The sequence below is a fragment of the Scylla paramamosain genome, chromosome 21 (genome assembly GCF_035594125.1).
Source record: "Scylla paramamosain isolate STU-SP2022 chromosome 21, ASM3559412v1, whole genome shotgun sequence".
NCBI lineage: Eukaryota > Metazoa > Arthropoda > Malacostraca > Decapoda > Portunidae > Scylla > Scylla paramamosain.
In genome coordinates, this window is record NC_087171.1 from 9,568,267 (window position 1) to 9,584,514 (window position 16,248).

At 38.2% G+C, this 16,248-nt stretch overlaps 2 protein-coding genes across 15 annotated transcripts in view; both read right to left on the reverse strand.

Annotated features, from left to right (window-relative positions):
* Positions 1-7,309, reverse strand: part of LOC135110962 (DNA repair protein RAD51 homolog A-like) — a 17,712-nt gene extending 10,403 nt beyond the window's left edge. Inside the window, exons 1-4 of one of the 6 annotated variants that reach the window (XM_064023686.1) lie at positions 7,191-7,309; positions 4,650-4,764; positions 4,257-4,472; positions 3,971-4,102 (exon numbers count right to left, since the gene is read on the reverse strand). In XM_064023686.1, the coding sequence (XP_063879756.1) occupies positions 3,971-4,102; positions 4,257-4,472; positions 4,650-4,739 (438 nt within the window). In that variant the 5' untranslated portion in view covers positions 4,740-4,764; positions 7,191-7,309. Of the gene's footprint in view, positions 1-3,970; positions 4,103-4,256; positions 4,473-4,649; positions 4,765-6,290; positions 6,429-6,794; positions 7,089-7,190 lie in introns of those variants that run through there. The other 5 variants (XM_064023689.1, XM_064023685.1, XM_064023684.1 and 2 more) reach the window with 5 other exon arrangements.
* Positions 7,310-7,856: 547 nt separating this feature from the next.
* Positions 7,857-16,248, reverse strand: part of LOC135110971 (uncharacterized) — a 39,613-nt gene continuing 31,221 nt past the window's right edge. For all 9 annotated transcript variants that reach the window (XM_064023752.1, XM_064023748.1, XM_064023753.1 and 6 more), the window contains 4 exons: positions 15,326-15,513; positions 14,985-15,107; positions 14,764-14,860; positions 7,857-12,527 (listed from right to left, as the gene is read on the reverse strand). In XM_064023752.1, the coding sequence (XP_063879822.1) occupies positions 12,342-12,527; positions 14,764-14,860; positions 14,985-15,107; positions 15,326-15,513 (594 nt within the window). In that variant the 3' untranslated portion in view covers positions 7,857-12,341. The remainder of the gene's footprint in view (positions 12,528-14,763; positions 14,861-14,984; positions 15,108-15,325; positions 15,514-16,248) is intronic.

The window sequence follows — 16,248 nt, forward strand, 5'->3', positions numbered from 1 at the left end:
TATATATATATATATATATATATATATATATATATATATATATATATATATATATATATATATATATATATATATATATATATATGTTTGCCTACATTCAGCCTGTTCCTAAAAAGGGTGACCATTCTAATCCCTCAAACTACTGTCCTGTTGCTTTAATTTCCAGCCTATCTAAAGTTTTTGAATCTATCTTCAACAGGAAGATTCTTAAACATCTATCACTTCACAACTTTCTATCTGATCGCCAGTATGGGTTCCGTCAAGGCTGCTCTACTGGTGATCTTCTGGCTTTCTTTACTGAGTCTTGGTCATCCTCTTTTAGAGATTTTGGTGAAACTTTTGCTGTTGCCTTGGACATATCAAAAGCTTTTGATAGAGTCTGGCACAAAGCTTTGATTTCCAAACTACCCTCCTACGGCTTCTATCCTTCATCTCAAGTTTCCTTTCTGACTGTTCTATTGCTGCTATGGTAGACGGTCATTGTTCTTCTCCTAAATCTATTAACAGTGGTGTTCCTCAGGGTTCTGTCCTGTCACCCACTCTCTTCTTATTATTCATTAATGATCTTCTAAACCAAACTTCTTGTCCTATCCACTCCTACGCTGATGATACCACCCTGCACTTTTCCATGTCTTTTCATAGACGTCCAACCCTTCAGGAAGTAAACATTTCACACAGGGAAGCCACAGAACGTTTGACTTCTGATCTTTCTAAAATTTCTGATTGGAGCAGAGCAAACTTGGTATTGTTCAATGCCTCAAAAACTCAATTCCTCCATCTATCAACTCGACAAAACCTTCCAGACAACTATCCCCTCTACTTCAATGACACTCAACTGAACCCCTCTTCTACACTGAACATCCTCGGTCTGTCCTTTACTTATAATCTGAACTGGAAACTTCACATCTCATCTCAAACTAAAACAGCTTCTATGAAGTTAGGCGTTCTGAGACATCGCAAGTTTTTCTCACCTCCCCAGCTGCTAACTCTGTACAAGGGCCTTATCCGTCCATGAATGGAGTATGCTTCACATGTCTGGGGGGGTTCCACTCATACTGCTCTTCTAAACAGGGTGGAATCAAAAGCTTTTCGTCTCATCAACTCCTCTCCTCTAACTGACTGTCTTCAGCCTCTCTCTCATCGCTGCAATGTTGCATCTCTAGCTGTCTTCTACCACTATTTTCATGCTAACTGCTCTTCTGATTTTGCTAACTGCATGCCTCCCCTCCTCCCACAGCCTCGCTGCACAAGACTTTCTTCTTTCTCTCACCCCTATTCTGTCCACCTCTCTAATGCAAGAGTTAACCAGTATTCTCAATCATTCATCCCTTTCTCTGGTAAACTCTGGAACTCCCTGCCTGCTTCTGTATTTCCACCTTCCTATGACTTGAATTCCTTCAAGAAGGAGGTTTCAAGACACTTATCCTTCAATTTTTGACTACTGCTTTGGACCCTTTTATGAGACTGGCATTTCAGTGGGCATCTCTTTTTTTTTATTGCATTATTGTTGCCCTTGTCCAGTGTCCCTCCTAAAAAAATAAATAAAAAATAAATAAATAAATAAAAAAAATAAATAAATAAAAAAAAAATATATATATATATATATATATATATATATATATATATATATATATATATATATATATATATATATATATATATATATATATATATATATATATATATATATATATATATATATAAGTGAAACAGTAATTTCACAAATTCTCTGAAAGTTCTAGGGATTTCACAAAATCACTAGATTCACAATCTTACTGTAATATATATATATATATATATATATATATATATATATATATATATATATATATATATATATATATATATATATATATATATATATATATATATATATATATATATATATATATATGTTGTTACTGTATGTAAAGCGTATGTACCTCACGTCATTATTCCTCGGCATTTATAAGTGAAATGTTCAATAGTTTTCTACTTGCATGAAAATGTGTAATATGTGTAAGTATCAGTATTCAATGCTATATTAAGCACCGAAGCCGATGCTCACTTGTTGGTAGTGTGGGGTTAACCTGCTGGTCACCTGCGGGCATCACTCACAGCCAAGTCGCGCTCAGACAAAGACGGGCAGGATGGTGACCGAGGTAAATACTTTAATTTTGTAGTAAAAACTGATTGTCATAGTGCCAAGTTAATTGCATGTATTGTTAATGAATATTGTAATATGTTGAAAATGTTTAATATCCGTGTATAATGTTATTTTGTAAGAAATTGAGACCGAGAACTTGTTCGCAGTTCTTACGGTCATGCCTACCTCATCAATAAACGTGTCAGGGAGAACTGCCTTTCCTTGACCCTACGATGATGGGTGTGATCAGTAAAACAGATCACCTGAGAGCCAATTGATGCCCAGCCGGTGCGGCTACACACATATATATATATATATATATATATATATATATATATATATATATATATATATATATATATATATATATATATATATATATATATATATATATATATATATATATATTACAGTAAGATTGTGAAACTAGTAATTTCGTGAAATCCCTAGAACTTTCAGAGAATTTGTGAAATTACTGTTTCACTTAGGGACTTCATGAAATTACTAAAATATTTAGGGATTTCATGTATTTACTGGTTTCACTGTTAACCCTTGTCACCTCAAAGCATTGTCATGAGTAAACAAAATGTACAGCCATGGCTGATAGTCCTTGAGCATGGTGGTGGTGAATAACTAGACAGGGTGCTCAAACAAGTTGATCTTTCAAACTACTCTCAACTTAGAGATGGAATGGTCGGAACTTCAGTGGTTCGAAAACTTACTTCTAGAATCGGAATTTCAGTGGTTTGAAAACTTGCTTCTAGACCTGTCAGACTCGCCTCGGATGTTGGACAGGTAAGCGTGCCTCTTCCTTACTCCCCACTTAAGTATTATCCCATGTTATTTTTCCATGTTATTTACATTATTTCCCATGTTGTGTAGAGCTCACACAGTTGTACAGTGTAAATAATGATGTGCTGCCTAGTGAACCTAACCTAACACATTCTACTTGATTTTATACATGATTTTTATGATATGATGATTTATGAATAAAATTTCAAAATAAATCTTCTGTTGTTCTATGTATTTACTATCATCAGGGATTTCATGAAATAACTAGAGTATCATTTCAGAAAATACACAAAATCCCTAAATATTTTAGTAATTTCATGAAGTCACTAAGTGAAACAGTAATTTCACAAATTCCCTAAAAGTTTTAGGGATTTCATGAAATCCCTGGTTTCACAATCTTACTGTAATATATATATATATATATATATATATATATATATATATATATATATATATATATATATATATATATATATATATATATATATATATATGAGTATAAAAAAGAAAAGGGTCCATAAATTATTCAGGAAAGGTCCTGTACACACACATGGAAAATAATTGTTACTCATTCAGCACGATATAAACTGACACCAAGGATGGAACGACTGATAACTGGCTACTCATGTTGGTATCCCTACATGTTTTGTGCATCTGTACCTGCATGAATCAGGTGTGCAGCACTTGCAAATGAAGCTACAGGATTTGAGCTGCCACATGAAACACAGGTGGAGCATTAGTGGAACACATTCATCACCCATGCCGAGACTACCACCTTGTTCAATGTGAAACATCGAATCTCACAGTAATGATACTTTTATTTGAGTGTACATACTATCCTTCTGCTTGACTGAAGTGTAATGAGAATATCCCAAGCTTCCAGAACATCACTTCAAAGCCAGATGCATGACATATATTCCTGCATAAGATTAATGGATGTAATGCTTGATGAACCATATTATGAAATATCAGAAACAATGTTTTTGTTAGAAAAGTATTGCAATTATGGGACTAAATTTATTAAAAAAAAAAAAGCAGATCCAACATCCTTACCTGACAGGTAACAGCAAGGGTATGGCAAAGTTGGGTTTTGCCAGTTCGAAATTCACCAAATATTTCTGTGATGGACCCAGTCTCTATTCCACCTCCAAGTAATTTATCAAGTTCTTTGGAACCAGTTGTCAACTATAAGACAAAAAAAAATTTCACATGAATGTAAAAATTATATATTACAATATTTGTAATAAAGAAATTCATTTACAAATTCAAACTTTTTGGTTTTGATCTTCATATATTCAAATAGGCTTATAAAGAAATACTGTGATAAATTAAGACTCACCTGCACTAAATCTGCACGTTTCTGATGAAACTCTGTTGCTGTGGTAAATCCCATTGGGACCAGTTTTGTGGCTTCACTTAGAATTTTGTCTGCCTTTGCTTCACTAATTCCTTTGATGCCAAGCAAGGCTTTTTTGGGAGCAAATGCTACAGATTCCACAGTGTAAAAACCTGCCTCTTCAAGTTTTTTGACATCTGTAGCTGAGATCCCATTTTGCTGTTTGAAAACACTATTTGTCAGTGAAAACTAGTTATGAGAATATCTGTAATTTTAAGGCAATGAAAAAATGTATAGTTTGGATTTACTTTTGACCAAGCAAGGTTTAGGGTTAGAAACCATCAAATCCACAGCATTAATAGGTACACATCAACATGTTATTCATTAATCCAATACCTCCAGTGTCTGTATTAGCATTGGTCCAGAAGCTCCCATATCAGCCTCCATCTCCTGCCCCACAGCTTGCTGCTCCTGCATCATTGCCATGGCTGATACCACTAACTGCTTACTTCTGAAGTAGATGAGTGGCATTATTGTGATGCAGTACATAATTTGGGCTCCAATATAACACAGGAAAAAAACAATGCCCATGTTGATGAAATATACTTGTAAAATAACTCCTCTCAACTATAACAAAAATTTAAAATAATAATCACCAAACATAGATATCATTTAAGAAGACTATGACAAGCAATACATGCACCCAGTGCTCAAGCAGGGTTGTGGGGCTTCTATGCTTGGCCCATATATATAAGTATAATTTTTAAGAATTTGGGATGTATTAGAAAGAATACTTTTTCTTATATACTTTTTTAAAAAGTTTCAAACATCACTGCAGTTTATTTAGAGGGTGCAGATGCAATTTGTGGCTCAAAGGCTATTTTATCATGTTAGCAAAGTTACTAATATAACACAATAATGACTTAATAGTCACTAATGAAACCTCACATAAGCTAATAGAATTACAAATGCAATCTCAGGTTACAACTTAAACAGGGTTAGGTATGTAACCTCACATAATAATCTTACAGGGAAATGTACATATATAACTTCACATAACCTGATAGCCAGGTACTACTGTAATTCTATAAACTAGTTTGGAATCTGACCACTGTTAAGATTCCATCATCCATACAACATTGTGTGTTGTTCTGGTCAGGAGTTCTATCCATAGTAGTAGACAGTAGATATCCTTGTAGTAGATTCATGAGATCAATTTCTCAGCATTTATATTTAGTGCCAAACGGTTCATGACATGAAGAGTATAAAGGCCCTAATACTGATCTAGGACCTGTTGATTATTATAGTCCTCCCAGTCAGGAATTTGATACCTGGCAAGGTATTTATCCTACCCTGAGATCAATCTCAGTGTTTCTATGGCTTGCCCAAAGGAGGCATGACATTGGTGAAAGCAGTAAAGATTCCCATTAATACATCTGGAATTCATCAAAGTTGAAGGGAGGAAGCAAAGTCTCCAAAATTGATATTGGGACCTGACAACCATTAGGTTCCCAATGTCTAAGGTGTTTTCCTTGTGTTCTTATCAGGGGTTCAGTCTCTAGGTAAGGTCTCGCATGGGTTGCTATCTCACCTTCAGTTACATATTGTTTCTACAAATGGCCAATGAAGAGCATGACAAGGTGCAGCTCGCTAATTCCTGCAGTTCAACATTCTTGACTGCATTTTCATCTCAATTTAATACACGACTCTGAAAATATGACAAGAGGGCACACCCGGAACATGGAGCAGCCAGTCAACTTAAGCCTATACTACAACTATGACTTCTGGGGTGGCCATGAGAGGGAGCAACAGGTAATCAAGCCACTGACAGGCCACTTCATCAACGATATTCATAACCAATAGAGCCATAAATGATCACCAAAACCTAAGATGATGATGGATGGCCTTGAACTGTCCCGCCAAAGTTATGAAACTTAAATCAGCAAGTGCACACCATCCCATCCTGATCATCTTTGACTTTTCCATATACGTCATCCAGAGGTAACATGGTAAAAACACTAAAATAAAATAAGATACCTATGTGTGAGAATACCACAAGATACAAGACTGTACTGGAGGGAGCAACAGCAGCACGTTCAAACAGGTCCGTCCGTCAGGCGAGGTAAACAATACTTGCCGCCAGACTCAATGGATAAACTATTTTACCGTGATTGCTACTTACGTAAATCATATGTTCCATAAATGTACCTAACTTTTATTACCACTTTCCTGATGATTATTGAATACTTCATGTAACGGAAATAACCTTAGCCGACTAATTCCCAGACTATTTTTTGGCAAAACTTAATTTTTTTTTTTTTATTGTGATACACATGAAGGGAACCGAACCTAACCTAACCCTCAGATGAAAACGCTGATATTATTCAAGATCTTCGCAGCCCTAACAACAACAACGCAATGTGTACCATAAATGAAGGGACAGATACAGTAACAACAAGAGCATTGCCCAAGAACATAGGTGAACCCAAGCCAGTTCTGCATGGACATACGGTTCTTACATTGCATACACATAAAACTTACCATTAATTTTATCGAGATGCCAGGAAACACCATGTATACTTGAAAGGCATAGAAACAGTAGAAATATGGCGTTGGCGAGGCATCACACAACAAAACAGATATAACACTCCATGTTTTGCTTTGATCTGCCTTTTGTCATCTCTTGAAAGGGTCACGTACTGTCAGCTACTGGAATGGGAAAAAAGCCAAGAAGAAAAGGTAATGGGGAAGCAGAGTACTGCGTGACCAGCCGACGTTGTACCAGAGGGCAACTAGAAACCGGTCTGCTGGACTCAGCCCACTATACTAACCTCCTCTACAGCTAAGAAGGCATGGATAGGTATAGTCCACCGGATTACAAGTTTGTATCGTTGCAACAATACATCCAGGGTATATTTCCCGCAAAGTGGCACTTACAAAGAAAGTGTGCAAGGCACCAGGAATGCACAATGCAGGTTAACAAGTCGCTCGTTAACAAGGTAGTCACCCGAACACTAACGTGCGTGCCTGAGCGCCTGCGCTTACTCCACCAGAGCTACGTTGCCATTGAAAGGATAGATATATCGTCCTGTAGCATAGATAATTGTAGATCATGTTTATTGTACTGGTAACAGATTTCGGAACAAGAATGCAACAAACTACTGTATATTTAAGCTCATTAAATATAAAAGAAAGATATGGTGAAATTGGTTCTGAAATAGTGTGGTTGATGATTGGAATACACTTATTGATCAGGCTGTTAGTACGAGGTCATAATAAGAAACTTTAAAAGAAGATTAGATATATTTATGGGTCGATGGAGCAGGATAAAAGTATGAGGTACATACGTATGTTTTATAAAGACTGCCACGTTTAGACGCTGGCGTATTGCAGCTTATTTATGTTCTTATGTTCTTGTGTATTAAGAAAAATGCAACGCTTAATGACCATTAATGACTACTGCTTGTTCACCTACTGTGAGAGAGAGAGAGAGAGAGAGAGAGAGAGAGAGAGAGAGAGAGAGAGAGAGAGAGAGAGTGTGTTATCAGCCTAACATAAAGAAAGAAAAAGTATATTGACATATAACAAGGAAATGAACAGTCGTTTTAAAACCAGTTATAAATTTATTGGTATTACAAACATTCCAGTAAGTTTATTATGCACGAAAATGTGCGAATATTTTATGCATCCTGCTCCACATGCCTACAGAAAATTACATATTCTTTCCTTCACCACTAGACTTTCATCCATAATACTGACGAGATGTATATTGCCTAGAGGCAGATGTATATACAAAGGAAGCGTGTACAAACTATGTAAAAGTTATGCTAAATCCTGCAAATAACAAGAATATATACACAAAATCATCTAGAAGCGCAAATCTTTATAACATATTGCCCTTCGAAACTGTCCCATTGTGATAATAGTGGTGTTCCGACAAGAAAACGAGATAAGTACCACAATCTAGTCTCGAGGTTTAGAGGCTCCATTTGTAAGGAGAACCCTATCGTTACAATACATATCACTGCACCTCACCGTGCCGTAACACACTGGATTACACAAATGTATCATACTTGACACATGAGAAAATTGAACACAAGAAAAGTGCAAGTACAATAATTCATCTCACTCAAATGAGGCATAATGAAAGATACCTCTGCTTATTGCTGCAAAGGTTACACAGGCTCGATGCGAAATGAACGTGAAGAATGAGAGAGAGAGAGAGAGAGAGAGAGAGAGAGAGAGAGAGAGAGAGAGAGAGAGAGAGAGAGATTAGCATGGACACTAGCTTAATGATCTGTGAAGGACTGTGTAGAGAGGAAATTAACATTGTTGAGAGTGTCTTTGCTCAAAGTTACGGATATATGAAAGTGTTGTTCATCATTACTGGTCTGCAAAGTAAGGCGTCAACTAAAGCTGATGGCAAAATATATTTAGTAAATCTATTATTATCACAATGAAGAGGGAGTCGTGGAATCAATGTATGTAAACAAAGACATCTGTATAGCAAAAACTGAATGGCACATATGAACTATCTACACATATATCTAATAAGCGGCGAAGACACGGGACTAAAATTGGCACGGTAAATGAAGGCAGAACAAATAGAAAGCTAGATGAAGAGAGGAGACAAGAAAATTCCTTGACACAGACGTTTTCACCGAGACGGGCAGCCGACATGAATGTGTAGAGTAGATCTTTGGCTTCTATTTGTCATGCAATCCGATGATGATGATGATGATGATGATGACGATAATGATGATGATGATGATGATGATGATGTTGATGATGATGACGATAGAATTTTAATCGGGCATGAGGATAGTAAATGATAAAGAATGTAGGGTATATGTAAATAATAAATAATTAATGTATATTATCATTATGTGAAGCAGATGATGAACTTAAACATTGTTGGATAAAGTTTATATCGTGCCTTTTATGTATCATATCTCATTACTACTCCGAACAACAACAACAACAACCAAAGATAGATGAATAAATAAATAAAAACAATAGACACTGCAGTAACATCAGAACAGAGATCTAATGAGCAGAAACTAAAGTTGAGAAAAGTTGAAATGGTGTTATTGAGTAGAATTCTAAATAATTTTAAATAATTCTAAAAGTAAGTTCTGCAAAAATTGGTGTCATAGAATCATAGAATGGTGATAAGATGGTTGCAAGATATGTGCGGTAGTGTGTTAAGAAGTATCATAACCTTGGTGGTGAAAGGGTAAAGCAAGATAATCTACAGGGAGTCATTATTGTCCAGTCAATCAAATGCTAAATCCTTGATGTGCTCTTTTCTATATCATTGAAATTCTTCGCAGTGGTGACTCCGCAGTGCTGCATTAACAGACTGACCAGGTAAAGAGAATGCTTATGTAAGGATGTAGACCTGTGCTTTCAAGGAGTATCTTTCTAGAAACATCGCAAAGGTATTGTCACCCATTACGCACCAAAATTGTTTCCATCATCCCGAGAGCACTTTCATTATGCAAAGAGCGCCCATTTGATCCAAGGAAGGCCTCCCCTTTCTCAGAGAAATCTTTTCCTAAGAGCCACAGCTTATTCTCTGACTAAAGAGTTTGGCTCCTCTTGACACTGCCCATTCTTGCCGGCGCTTTCCTCTTCCTGATGGCTCCATCTTATCCGAAGAAGCGTCCCCCTCTTCTTCATACATATATATTATTTTTCTCATGGATGTTTTCTTCTTCTCAAGGGCCTCCCCATCCTCTTGAAAACTTTGTCTTTTTTCGAGGACAAAAGCCAGATTCATAAGGATTCCTAATGTTACGTATAATGCTGAAGGCATTAAATCTTTCTCCGATGGTCCCTCATGTGAGCAAAAATAACGGAGAAATTATATGGATCTATTTTGTACTGTTACCTTCGAGGGGCCAGAGTTCTCCTGAAAGTTCTTAAGCTGCCCATTTTTCTGTGAGCCGCCTAAAAAACTCTATATCCATCAGTGTGTGTGTGTGTGTGTGTGTGTGTGTGTGTGTGTGTGTGTGTGTGTGTGTGTGTGTGTGTGTGTGTGTGTGTGTGTGTGTGTGTGTGTGTGTGTGTGTGTGTGTGTGTGTGTGTGTGAAATATTGAAGGGAAAGAGTGAGAATAGAGATTCTTCCAAATTCGTGTATTACTGGATAACTTTTATGTGGAGTTTATATTATTTCTTGATTAAAGAATAAAAGCGTTAACGTTTGGCGAATTTGTAACCAAATCATACAGAATTTTCTTTATTTCACTTACACCAATTATTCTGAGAAGCTGGATGATTTCAACAGTGGGAGAATGAAGATAGATGTAATAGCCTGGGTAATTGTGTGCATTTGCTGAATAATACAAAAAAAAAAAATAAGGCCTGTTGAATATTAATAAAAAAAAAAAAAAATGCGAACTGTAAGCTTAAGATGTAGTTCTGTTATATGATCAATCCAGATCAAATGGAAGGAAACCAAGTATAATTTTAGAGTACATACACACAGGCCTCGAGTGAGTGTGTGTGTGTGTGTGTGTGTGTGTGTGTGTGTGTGTGTGTGTGTGTGTGTGTGTGTGTGTGTGTGTGTGTGTGTGTGTGTGTGTGTGTGTGTGTGTGTGTGTGTGTGTGTGTGTGTGTTTGATGTTCATGCGTATGTCCTTTCTTTTCCGGTATCAATTACATTTTTTTCACTTCATAAAGCTAAAGTTATTTACTTACTTCTGTGCCCAACTTCTGTATAAAATGAAAAACAAATGTAATCCAGCTTGTCTTGTTATGTACGTATTTACAAAATAAGCGTAAAACAATTTTGAAAAGCGAAAAAAAAAGCAAGATAAAGATTGTTGTTCTTGTTTTTGTTGCTACTACTGATGGTGGTGGTGACAATGGTGGTGGTGGTAAAATAAATGTTTGCAAAAATTTAGCAGGAATTATGCACGTGCAGAAGATTCGATTGAGCAGTCGATGGATAGATAGACGGAAAAGCGAAAAGTTAGGCAGATGAACACTCGTAGATGGATGGCAAGATATTCTATAAATTGAGTCACAGTCAATAAAATACAAAAGGTACTTGAAAGTCACCATGGTCCCCTAGCCAGGCCTGTGAGGTGACCCGCCTTCATTCTGGTCTTGTGTGAAGTCACCTGAACAACCTGATGTCCCAGCACAAAAACACACACACACACACACACACACTCAGTCAATCAATCAAAGGAATACACTGGTGTTAAAGGCGCTGTCATAACACGACGTGTTAACACACCCTTGCTGGTTGGATGAAAGAACCTATTGGCACCATTAATGCAACAGTGACCACCACATTACACAAACGCATTGTGTTATTGTATCAGCATCATTGTAACATACGGCAGCACAACAAAGTGGCCATTTTGTGTGTGTATGCAGACAACGGATAACTACACAAAGACAAGGTTCCCTCCACGCACACCTCAACCAGCACGGTGCGTGAGCCTCTGCCTTTTATAAGAAATATTCGAGCTTCATTTATCATCCGGGAATAGCAACGCCCAGCACAACGTTACACATATTCAAGGTTTGCGTTCACACTTGAGTCTGTTACAAAAGTAAACAAGACTTTTTTTTCTCTCGAATATTACTTAATCTGTCTGTCTTAGTCCAGAAAAATCTTGGTCTTAGTGAGAAAATCACCTTTCGGTGTGTGTGTGTGTGTGTGTGTGTGTGTGTGTGTGTGTGTGTGTGTGTGTGTGTGTGTGTGTGTGTCTGTGTGTGTGTGTATGTGCCTCTATCTGTGTGTGTGTGTGTATGTGCCTCTCTCTCTCTCTGTGTGTGTGTGTGTGTGTGTGTGTGTGTGTGTGTGTGTGTGTGTGTATTATACTTTCATCCCCAGTAGTGCAAATACAAGTAGAAACAGTAGTAGTTACAATAGTTATAGTAGTGATGATAATGACAATAATAATAATAAAAATATAAATAATAATAATAATAATAATAATAAAATAATAATAATAAATAAAATCAGAAACAATAAATAATACTATTAATAATTACTACTAATAATAACAACAACAACGATAACAATAACAATACTACACACTGTTTATAAATTAGCATCAAGAGAAACATTAGCTCTTGGAGTCGCCATTGTTGCCGCTGTCAAGACGAATCAGATTTTCTGGGGGTGTGCCCACGTCGAGAAGCAAGTGGGTGAAGAGTGGGTGTCGGTGAATACCCTGTAGGGTGTATTTCAGCGTGTTGAGCCCGTCCAGCCTGTACCGCCGACCTGAGGTGCGCAGGAGCTTCCCACGAACCTGAGGCGGAGAGAGAAAAGTAGCTTTTGCGTCCTAAATTGACTGGTAGCTCTGCAGTGCATCTCGGTAATCTGCATGCTGTGGTTTTCGTAAATACAGCCCTTTGATCTAATCCCAGAGAATCTTAACTGTATTTCACTGATTACCTTGTGGAGTACTTGATGTTTTACTGGTGAATGAATCTTAAGTTTAAGCTATAGAATATTATTATATAAACGTATATTACAACAAGATGTATATTGAATAAAGGTATATTCTGTGCAAGAGTTATGCTGCACGGTGTATCCTATCCATACGAGTCAGTCAGTCAGTCAGTCAGTCTCTCTCTCTCTCTCTCTCTCTCTCTCTCTCTCTCTCTCTCTCTCGTATGAGTGTGGTTGATAATACAGAGAATAGAGGCAATAAGATAAAATGGTCATCCTACATACCGCAGTGAGAAAAAAAAAAAAGAGAGGGGGAAAGAGGAGGCGCGTCTTACATACTAGAAAAAAAAAAATACGACCATTGATGAAAGGCCTACATAATCATACACAGTAATACATAATGTAACACACAGAAGGTCAACGTATAACATCCTACTCTCTCCATGGGTGCCAAGTACCGCCAAAGCACCGCCAGTCAGGCACGGCGCACTGGTCACTTACATCACTCACGAGAACACAAGTAGATAATGGATAGTCGAGTGTTGACGCGACAAAGTGGCGACGAGTACCGTCTTGTTGCACTGACATACTGCCCCAGCATGAAGGGCAAAGTTGCATTTAACTAAAAGTTTATCATGCAAAGTCAAATTTTCGTTTCCATGTGTTATGTATTCTGTTGATTAAAGCCACTGACTAGTATACTCGTAGTACTGTATGTGGCTACAAGAGTTTATTCGTGCACAGTTTGAAGGAAATATTTATGATCATGTGTGTGTGTGTGTGTGTGTGTCTGATCATGTGTGTGTGTGTGTGTGTGTGTGTGTGTGTGTGTGTGTGTGTGTGTGTGTGTGTGTGTGTGTGTGTGTGTGTGTGTGTGTCTGATCATGTGTGTGTGTGTGTGTGTGTGTGTGTGTGTGTGTGTGTGTGTGTGTGTGTGTGTGTGTGTGTGTGTGTCTATGTGTGTGTGTGTGTGTGTGTGTGTGTCTATGTGTGTGTGTGTGTGTGTGTGTATGTACACACACACACACACACACACACCAGGGTTGCCAGATAGTGTCCACCAGATTTCAGGAGATTCAGGTGAAATTCAGTAGTGAGATGCGAAATGCGGGAGATTCTTGCTTTGCTCTTGTTTATAGTTATTGAGTCCTGTGAATTATTTGGTCTTACATGTACATGCAGAGCTTTGTTAAGATGTTTGCAAAGAGAGAGAGAGAGAGAGAGAGAGAGAGAGAGAGAGAGAGAGAGAGAGAGAGAGAGAGAGAGAGAGAGAGAGAGAGAGAGAGAGAGAGAGAGAGAGAGAGAGAGAGAGAGAGAAATTCTAGCTGTCTACGCTGCAAGGGACTATTTAAGAGACTAATAATATATAATACAGTGATAAAGAGTATCTTAAAAGTTGCACGTGATCGTGGGTATTAATGTTTATCATTGAAGTGAAGGAGTTAATGGACTAAGGAATAATGGGGATATTAAAAAGAAAAAGAGTGAGTGAGTCAGTTTGGTGGTCATTGTAGTTATCAGGGTGGGACAAGGGATGGGGAGGGCAGCTCCCCTGGGCAACTCCATCACCATATTGTGTGTTTTGTAGTCACATATGCATAGTTATGGAGTGGATGCTCTGAAGCTTTTTGTAAGTTCTAAGTAGGTTTCGAACCCATGCTTTCCTCACGCCAATTTTAAAGTTCATTACTCTACCCGCTAGTGTTTAGTTAGTGTATAGTTGTGAAACTGAAGAAAATGAACAGCACAAGATTAATCTGGATATTCATGTCAAATTCCGTAGATCTACCGATATTTCGGGTGAGATGGCAACACTGACACACACACGCACACACACACACACACCAATAAAGAAATAATCAATATAAAAATAATAAATTGTATTGTGTGTGTATGAAATATACCATGTTTATATATTCCAGCACATTCATCTTTGTCAGTGGTCTGTGAAAATGTCCTCATAGCTGCAAAGAAAATAAAATGATCAAAGTATCGATGAATAGACAAACACCCCAGTATTACACAAGGGACACTGTAAGTAAATGAAATGATCAAAACAAAACGGACAAGAACCGAATAACAAATCCGCTGACCTTCCAAGTGAGGGGTCGACGTTTGAGGTGCCGTATCATGGTGTACTTGGCCACCGAATCTGCAGGTCGAGTGATGCTGAGCCCAGACTGTTTTATCCTGCGGAAATTAATATCATGAGTAACTCCCAAATAGACTTGTTGCCTGAAAAATCTGAACTTTTGTAACGAAGGTAACTTGATATGACTTGTGTACTGAATGGCCGGTGATGTGCTTAACTTACCTGTATCCCATGTCATCGTCTTCGCCGCCCCAGCCCCAGTACATGTTAGAGTAGCCGTTGAGGCGCAGGAACTGATCACCGCGGACACTGAGCACTCCTCCCACCAGCAGGAAGTACGGCAGCCTGGGGTAAAACACACATAGTAACACTACGCCATATGTGTATATACGTATCCATCAATCAATCTATGTCTTGTGATTAGTATTGTGTGTGCGTGCGCGCGCGCGCGTGTATGTGTGTGTGTGTGTGTGTGTGTGTGTGTGTGTGTGTGTGTGTGTGTGTGTGTGTGTGTGTGTGTAAGTCGTGTTGAGAGGCGTGGAGAGAGTGTGGGAAGGCCTTACTTGTAACCGAGTGTGTCCACGCCGACTGACAAATGACGTGGGTGTGGCGGGCACGAGTACATGTTCCGGTCGTCCTCTGGCAGCAGATCAACGTCATGGAACACGAAACAGTTGGCGTCGCTCCTCTGCCATGCCTCTATGAAGCCAGCGTTCATGATGGAGCCCTTGTTAAAGGTGGCGTTTCCAGTCTGCGGGGAAACACCTGCACCTTAACATCCCGTCAACTTTATCCTGTGGCGCGTCATGAGTCACCCTAAAGTCATAAATGTTGCAGCGACTTTCCACAGTTTCCGGTGTGTCTTTATTCTGTCAGCTAACAATCACTGAACGGAGGAACAGCTGCAGGTGGTGATCAGTGAGTTGTGTCGCCGAAGAAGGAAGTAAGCAAGGCCATACCGTCATGAACAATCCAGCACCTCAGTACGAAGCTTAGTTTGCCCTCATCCCCAGTATTGTGCCAGACTGTAACTGAGGAAATGAAATATTCACCAATCTAGCGCCTTCTCATGTCAGTCTGTTGTGCTGATATCAGGTGTTTGATGCGATATTACACTAATATCTTATCGATCTTGGCCGGGCCTAAATAGATACATGGTCAGTGGCATGGCGTATCGGTTCTAGTTATATCGACTCCATGTCTATCGATGCCAAGCCATGTAAGCCTCGGTGTGGTCTCGCGTCCTCGCCGCACACGCGATTATTGAACTGATGGAAACATTTTGTTATAACGTGCATGGTATTAATGAAAAGCTCTTCCAGAAAATTGTTGAAATTCACGCCATTAAAGCGACAGTTTCTTATATGTACGTGTAATATCTTAACTTCACTTTCATAATACAGAGTTGTTCTACAGTACTAAAAAAAAAAAAAAAAAATCGACATAATTGTTAGAACACTTCACATTTTCTCTGGACTATTCACTC